The sequence below is a fragment of the Diadema antillarum genome, unplaced genomic scaffold, assembly GCF_040938485.1.
Source record: "Diadema antillarum isolate AM-2024a unplaced genomic scaffold, OU_Dant_1.0 seq00001492_RagTag, whole genome shotgun sequence".
NCBI lineage: Eukaryota > Metazoa > Echinodermata > Echinoidea > Diadematoida > Diadematidae > Diadema > Diadema antillarum.
The window spans coordinates 317840-326172 of record NW_027272230.1 but is presented as its reverse complement, the minus strand read 5'-3'; the positions used below and the strand labels follow the sequence as shown (position 1 = coordinate 326172).

The following is an 8333-nucleotide window of genomic DNA, read 5'->3' as shown; positions in this document are numbered from 1 at the left end:
CAAACAAACAAAGACCAAAATTGCAATGTAATAATATTTATTGCTTCTTTTGGTTACAAGTTGACATCTTCAATAATATTTATTGCTTCTTTTGGTTACAAGTTGACATCTTTTATAGGGAAGTTTTAAAGAAGTATATCTTTTTCTTCGTTTTTTTTTTTTTTTTGGGGGGGGGGGGGGTGGGGGGGAGTAGGGTTCTCTTCTCTTTTCCCGATCCCCCTCTTTCCTCTCCCCTTTTTGATAATATTGATTGTGTATTGTCTTGGTTTCTGAAAGTGTTTCAGAGTGTTATACCCCGTTGCATTGTAAAAGTAAGAGCCAATGCTCTTCTGCTAGGGGTCGTGACATTCCAGCTCGTAATCTTTATTTTGCCATCTGCGTTGCAGTGTGAGTGCAATATTGGGCAGTGTACGAGGGGCGCCCTCACCACCGGAGACCTTCAGCACCCTTGGCTGTCCACCCGACGTCCCCGCGGTGCCGAAGTTACAAAGCAAGACCAAGAACTACTTGATCCTCACATGGAAGGCGCCCAACTCCAATGGTTCCAAGATCCACAGCTACTTACTGCAGTGTGACAAGGTAAGGGGCAGCTATCCCCCTGACTAAACTGGTGAACACGCCCACCTGTGAATGTACGTGTATGTGTTTTATGTTTGTGTGTTTGAGTATGTATGTATGTAATTATGTATGTACCTGTGTGTATGTATGTATGTATATCTGTACAGTGAATGTTTGTATTTTTGTATGAGAGTGTCTTGGCATACATTTATCTATACAGTTTTAGTCTGAAGCAAGAATGCACACATATTCATAGTGGACACCCACCTAATCAGGACCAACCCAATTACCAAGAATGTTAAAGTGAGGTACATGGTTGGTCTGTGTATTAATAAAGTGGAGTTTTTTTTATTCTCTTTGCTGTAATCTCATCCAACATTATTATGGCTTTGTATGAGATTGGCAAGAGAGAAGTTATGAAAAAAAAACAGGAAAAAAAGGCAACCTGCTCACAAAAATACAGCCCATCTGTGAGAAGTTGACCCAGCCCAGTTGGGGTTCACCTGACAAACTTGACAGACTGTAAGAGGTCATTTAGGGTGAAAGTAGGACAGGACATCCCCTCCTGGTTTTCCCAAGACATTGCACTCAGCTCCTTTTCTCCATTGCCCCTCCACCACTCTTCTTCTTCCTCCTCCTCCTCCTCCTCCTCCTCCTCCTCCTCCTCCTCATGTTCTTCCCCTCCCTATCTTCCCCCTTCCAAAGGGGATGGGGAAATAAGAAAGATGGGGCTGTTGATGACCTCAGATATCTTTCAGGTGGTGTCATACAAACATCACAGGGAGTCTAGAACAGAGCTGGGCTGAGAACCATGGGGATAGTCCATAAACTAATGCCAACATTTGATTTTTTTGAAGTGATTTTGGGCACTCCTTGTGTATGGGAAGCAAGACGTAGTAAAAGTTGCCCCCACGTACAGAAAAAAATTGAGATTTTTTCAGAGTGGAATTTTTTTGTGTGTGCATTTCGCACTCCCAGAAACTAGCTCAAAATAAAAGCCACAAGTATTTTTGCTTGTCATACGCCTCACTCTTAAATGTCTTGATCCTACTGAATTAAAGACACACCAAAGTTATTGTATCTGGCGTAGCACTAAAAAATTACTTGTGCAAAAATATCCACTTTGATAGTAATATTGTAGATAATCTTTGATCAGTGTACCCATATATAGCTATCTTTTGATATAGGGACCTATCTCCTAGGCCCTTCAATCCATAATGTAACAGAATCAAAGCTAATTTTGATGTAATGTTCCACCCCCCCCCCCTCCTCAATAAAGAGTAAAACAAACAAACAAACAAACAAGGTGGTAAATGAGAAATTCTGACAGCTTCCCTCAAGATCAATTTCCTTTAATACCAGAACCATTCCAAGACCTTGATATGACCTCAGCATGGTTTGGTAAGAAAGTACAGGCTGAGCAGGTATCAAGTCTGTATGGCTCCTCATAACACCCTCGTCCCCCCCCCCCCCTCCCTTTTTGCAACTCCCACAATCCCATTCCCTTGAATCAACATTAAACAGGGTTTCTAAACCTTGAGGGATTAGGCAATATAGGTCAGATATAAAAAGTCAACAGCTCTTCTACCTCTTTTTCATGTTTTTTTTTCTTTTTTTTTCTGTTTTCCCTCTCCCTCTCAATCTCTTCTTAGCATTCTTTTCATAAGCTGTTCGATTCTCTCCTTCGCTTTCTCAAACTCCGCCCACATATGTGCACATTTTCAATGTCCATATCGGCAAACATTCATGTGCAAACATTTCAAACACAATCGTTTTCCATCTCTCTAAGATTTTTGCTCTGGCTTGATTATTTTTTGTTCCCTTTACTTATGTATAATTGTTCAGTTTTTCACACCCCCTTTCTCTCCCTCTCTCTCTCTCTCTCTCTCTCTCTCTTTCCTTACTTTAAATACTCTCTCTCGACCTACTTTATACCATTTTTATTGTCCTACTATCATACATCTGCCTTTTTTTTTTGTTTATCCTCTCCCTTCATATACTGTAAAATGAAAAATTTTCATGTGCATGAAATTTTTGCATATTTCGCAAGGAGCCAAGATTCCCAAAATTAAAATTCACGCAAAATATTTTGTTTGCGCTATATGCAATGAATGCCAGTGGTAATTTGCAAAAATTTCATGCCTTGAGAAGGGCCGTCGGCTCCAATTCGCGAAAATTTCACGTCACAAATATTTCTAGTTTTACAGTAGCATACAATGTATTTCATAATGCACCACCTGTTACCACCTGATTCCCTCAGTGAGGCGGTGGCGTGCTTGGAGTCTGCTGTGTAATAATGAATCAAATTGTGGAATGTCAATATTCTTGATATTATTCTTTCATCCCCTTTCTGCGTCCTTTTAATATCCGTCCCGTCCTTTCAGGTTTGCAGTATAGCATCTGTTCCCAGTCTTGTAGTGTTATGATTTCCGAACAACCATTTCCTCAATTTTGGTTCATGCCATACTCACCCACCCCCCCCCCCCAAAAAAAAAGAGAAAGAAGGAAGGAAAGAACCTATACAGTCTGACCTCAGTTATCCGGTCATCACTTATCTACATCTCTCTCTCTTATCCAGATGTGAGCTTGCTTTATACAAATGTTCTTCATGTTTTCATGCATTTCAGTGCCAAATTTCCAATAGTTATGGACTTCACATTCCTCTGAGTGATTTGTCTGCGATACTTTGAAATCTGCAAAATTTGTACACGCAATTGATGTACAGTTATATGTACTGTGAGAGGCAGTGGCATTTGATGATGCTGTAGTCAACTAACAGTGCACTGCAAGATAGCATACTGCACCAGCGGCAGTATCCGACAAGTCACAAATCTCGATCTCATTTTCGGTCAATATCAATCAAACAAATGCACTTATGAGAATATTTACTCACATTTCATTTTATTTCTACATCATCTGAATGATGAAATATGACAACAACATGCAAATAATCATACTAATTGATAGTAAATCAAGTTGATAGTAACATGTGTATACGTCCAGCAGATTACGCTGAATCACTTAATATCGAATGCCCGCCAGTCCTGATGTAGGGGATAACCAAGGTCGGACCGTATTTCATATTATTTTATGATTACAGGGCCCTTGTCTAGCCTATGATCCTCAATCAGTCACTTGCTCAAGTCATAATGCAAAGATAACATGGCATATAACATGGGCTTACGGCTGACGGCCCTGTAAATGTATACTATTCTGACGTATGCAATAGATAGGGACCGTCACGCACTCCAAGATGGTTGAATGAAAAGTAGGAAAGGGAAGGAGGTAAGAATATGTGTCCCTCACTGAGAAACTGACGTCATTGTTACAGCTTTGGTCAGGACATCTACACAGCTCACAGAGGGAGAGATGTGTGCATTCTAATTTCTATTTAGCTCTTGAGCTTTGGGTTAATAGATTAATGGCAGTTGGGTAGCTGGGTTCATGACATTTGCTCCTTGTAACAATTGCTCCCACGAAATATCTGCACGCTGAGCCAAATATAAATTCTACCCTTAAACATTAACTTATCCCTAATCCTAATCCTCGCATTAATCTAAGCCTAAAATCCTTTCACAACCCTAACCCTAAGTCCACGGACAAAATAAGACCGGAGCAATTGTCGCAGGAGCAAATGTCATGTTACCCTGGTAGCTAGACTATACTTTTCCATGAATATGACACTGTGTATTGGCCCTTTCACCCTCCCTCCACCCATAGCACACAGGGTTTGACGCACAGTGTAGGAGTGGAGGAGAACCTCAGTGTCACTGTCTTGTGGAGGAATCAATGGGCAATCCTGACCTATGACCTCCTTTCCAGTTTTCCCTGGGAAGTAAATCCCCCCTTCACATATGGCTGGCCCAGTTATTGCCAGAATCATCTTCTTTGTCCCAAGAGAAATGGAAGGGGAAGGGGGGGGGGGGGGGGGGTAGAGGGAGAGATAGGAGAGTGGAGACAAGATATAGGACACAGCATGTTGTATGTAGTTTGAGTGGAAGAAGAGGGAGTGTACTTCAGCTTGTGTGTGTGCATCATTCGTGTTTGGCTGTGGAGTGGGGCTTGTAATGGGAGGCAGAGCTGCAGAAACTATGAACATCAGGTGCAAATATTAGAAATGGGTCAAGATGATATAAATGAAAAAAAAAAATGAATATACAGCATTTACTTGTTGCCCAGGGTTGTGAAGCCTTCTTTTTAATCAGCCATATATTGTGCTTCATGGCTGCCTTCCAAAAAGGTGCTTAGGGCAGTATGTCTTCTCTTTGTATGGCTTTTTATGCCTCCGCCACGAAGTGGTGCCGGAGGCATTATGTTTTCGGGTTGTCCGTCCGTCCGTACGTACGTCCATACGTCCGTACGTCCGTCCGCTTTCGTTTACGCGATAACTTGAGTAATATTGACTTGAATTCTACCAAACTTGGTCCAAGTATAAAGTATGATGGGGCAATTAGTTGATTAGATTTTGGGTGAAATCCGCCAAAGGTCAAAGGTCAAAGGTCAAGGTCAAATCATGAAATTGTATCTGTTTACGCGATAACTCAAGACTGGATCGAGCAAATTTCACCAAACTTTGTCGGAGGATGATGTATGATGGGACAATTACTTGATTAGTTTTTTAGTGAAATCGGACTGAGGTCAAAGGTCAAAGATCAAGGTCAAATCCTGAAATTTATCTGTTTACGTGATAACTCAAAACTGGATGAAGCAGCTTTCACCAAACTTGGTCCAAGGATGATGTATGATGGGACAATTAGTTGAGTAGATTTTAGTGACATTGGCAAGAGGTCAAAGGTCAAAAGGTCAAGGTCAAATGCTAAAAATGTTGCTATTTCCCCAATATCTATGCAATGCCCTAAGGTATTTTCTTGAAACTTGGTGCAGACATGTACTACTGCATATAGATTCTCCAGAGAGAGTTTCATGTCATAAGGTCAAAGGTCAAAAGGTCGAAGGTTAGGTGAAAATGTTGTAATATCACTTTTCTCACAAATGGTTCAATGTACAATTTTGTATCTTCATAGAACTTGGTACATACACATGTACTGACTGGCAGAGATTATCTAGGGAATTTAGGGGTCGTAGGTCAATAGTCATGGGGTCAAAGGTCAAGGTCAACTCCTCAATATTTTACTGTTTCCCTCATACACTAATATATGAAATGCTTGCATTATTAGTTTTCAAACTTAATATATACATGCATTACCTAATGGAGATTCTCCAGGAAATTTCCAGCCAGAATGTCAAAGGTCAGAGGTTAAGGGTCAAAGGCCAGGTTTCCATGCGTCCCCCCCCCCCAAAAAAAAAAAAAAAATCTATTTTGTACTGTAATTAACTCTTTCTTCATACCTTGGAAATTACTCAATGCATAAACTTATAGGGTCTGTCTGAATTCAAGTAAAAATTCTCAATTCCCCAAATATGTGCACCTGCACTCTTCGACAATTATAGCAAACCCAGTTCAAGGAAAGTGAATATTCAAGTCATTTCTGACAAACCTGTCATATCAATATTTTGCCAGTTATGTGAAACTGTCATGGATCACACATGTGAAGACATTGTACTGTACGCCTATTGGGAGAATCATGCATTATGGCGGAGGCATCAGTCGCCATAGCGACATTTCTAGTTTATTTTGGTGTTTTGTTTCTTGCTTCTTCGATATATATGAAAAACTGATTTCTTTTCATTGGATATTACTTGAGCATAGGCTTGTTTTGGAGTAAGTTTTATTTGCAACTTACTTGCACGCATTTTACTATTTATTCTTATCAATGTATTTGATTGTACATTGCACAACCCACAATAGATAACATGTGTAGATTAACTCTAGGCCTAAATATACCTGCTTTCAGTGAGATTGGTTGATTTTTAGTTTAATTTGCCTTTTTGAAAGATACACATAGTACCATACAAGGAGATCTGATGCTTGAGGGAGTATAATCACGGGCAGTAGTTAATCTTCTCCCAGACCATTTTGTTTTTCCTCTTGTGACGCTGGCGTTCTCTGTTTCATGCCTGTGAGGAACGTGAAAGTGTGTTCAAGAAAATCCTTCGCAAATTTGTCAAAGCCGTCCCAAGCTGCACTGATGCTGTGAAACTTCTAGCTGTGAATAGAATATGAGCAAGGATTAGTTCAAGTGGCAGGATAAGCTGTTATTACTTTTCTATAATCCTTCTGTAGCAGTTGCTGTAGGGTTCTGAATAAAATTTGTGTGTTAACAGATAAACAGCAGGTCCTTGCACTTATAAAAATATGTCTTTGTAGCCTGTTTGTTCATTTTGTATATTTCCAGAGACTGGATTAATTTTTCATTTATTTCAGTGACGTAAGCACAACTAGTTGTAATGAGTTTGATAAACTACTTTAAAGGTTAGAATTTCTACCTTCAATTCTTTCCTAAACTTATGATTGTGTATTGCAAGTTCATTTCTTTGTTTTCTAATATGAGGTACATGTAAATTGTTACTATTGAAGTGATGTGATGCAAGTTTAAATGTTCATTTTCCAAGGTATCCAAAAGTACACAGTTTCCTTGTACCTGGACCATCATATAACCTTTTCTTTCTCTCGATCACTGTACTTGTGTTATGATCCTTTCTCTTTCTCTCTCTCTCTCTCTCTCTCTCTCTCTCTCTCTCTCTCTCTCTCTCTCCTCTCTCTCCCTCTGTCATGTAAAGATTATTTTTGGATTCCTCTTTCAAAACATTTCCAAGAATCTCTTCCATCCTGTTCTCCTAGTAGTTCTTGTCATTGCTAATTTTTTGAATCTATCAAATCATCTCTTTATGAAAATGTGTTTGTGTATGATCATTACTATTCGTAAGCTATGACATCTAATGTGCCTGGTTTTCCTCCCTGTCCCCCCCCCCCCCCCATTAATACTCACATCCTTCCTTTGCTGTATTCATGTTTTGTTCACTTGGCGGAGGCCCATTTTGATCTTTCCCCTGTAGGGCAATGGTTCGAGTGGGTTTGTCACACTCTACGAGGGAATAGACAAACAGTATAAGGCCCAGAAGCTCCAGCCGTCGACGCTTTACCGCTTTAGACTGCAGGCAATCAACAGTCATGGATCGAGGTAACCACCCCAGCCTTTCCATGACAAATAATAATCGTGATAGTAATGACAGTAATGATGATGATGATGGTGATCATGATGATCATAATTATAATAACAGTAACACTAATAGGCATTGTGCATTGTTGAGTTTTCTTTTAAGTTTCGCTGATTGAGTTATACAGAATCATGTAATTTTCATCAAAATGAATTCACTTTTTTTTTTTTTTTTACAATAAGATCTCCCGAAAGGCCATATTTCATGATTTGACTCGAGTGTACAAAACTCAGCATAATGAGAGCCTGCGTGGCATTAGCTCCGATACTCACGTAACTCCATAGCTCTTAATAGCTGTTGCCATGGCAATATCAAGTAATACTTAGTTCAAATTATAAATAGTTTTACCATGCAGTCTGCTGGTCTTCCTGTTTCTTGTTTTGGCAAAATTTCCTTTTAAACCCATCTGTAGTGGGTTATCCTCATTAGCAACTTTTTTTTTTTCTCTCTCTCTCTTTTTCCATTTTATAAGTCAGTCCTATGCGTCTTTATTTTTGTAACAATGAGAGTTGTGCATGGTTGCCAATTTATGCCAGTGATTGTTCCTTTGGAGGTCTTGATTAATTGGGCAGACAGTGTATTGGAGCTTGGAGAGGGAATCTGCTTGATAAGTTCATGGAGACCATGAAGTAAAGGAGATATCACTTTTTTTTTTT

General features: G+C 39.7%; 1 protein-coding gene across 1 annotated transcript in view; it reads left to right on the top strand.

Annotated features, from left to right (window-relative positions):
• Positions 1-386: 386 nt before the first annotated feature.
• Positions 387-8333, top strand: part of LOC139710018 (fibronectin type-III domain-containing protein 3A-like) — a gene marked incomplete at its 5' end in the record, with an annotated part of 33810 nt that continues 25863 nt past the window's right edge. The window contains 2 exons of the mRNA XM_071621969.1: positions 387-579; positions 7516-7640. Of these exons, the coding sequence (XP_071478070.1) occupies positions 387-579; positions 7516-7640 (318 nt within the window). The remainder of the gene's footprint in view (positions 580-7515; positions 7641-8333) is intronic.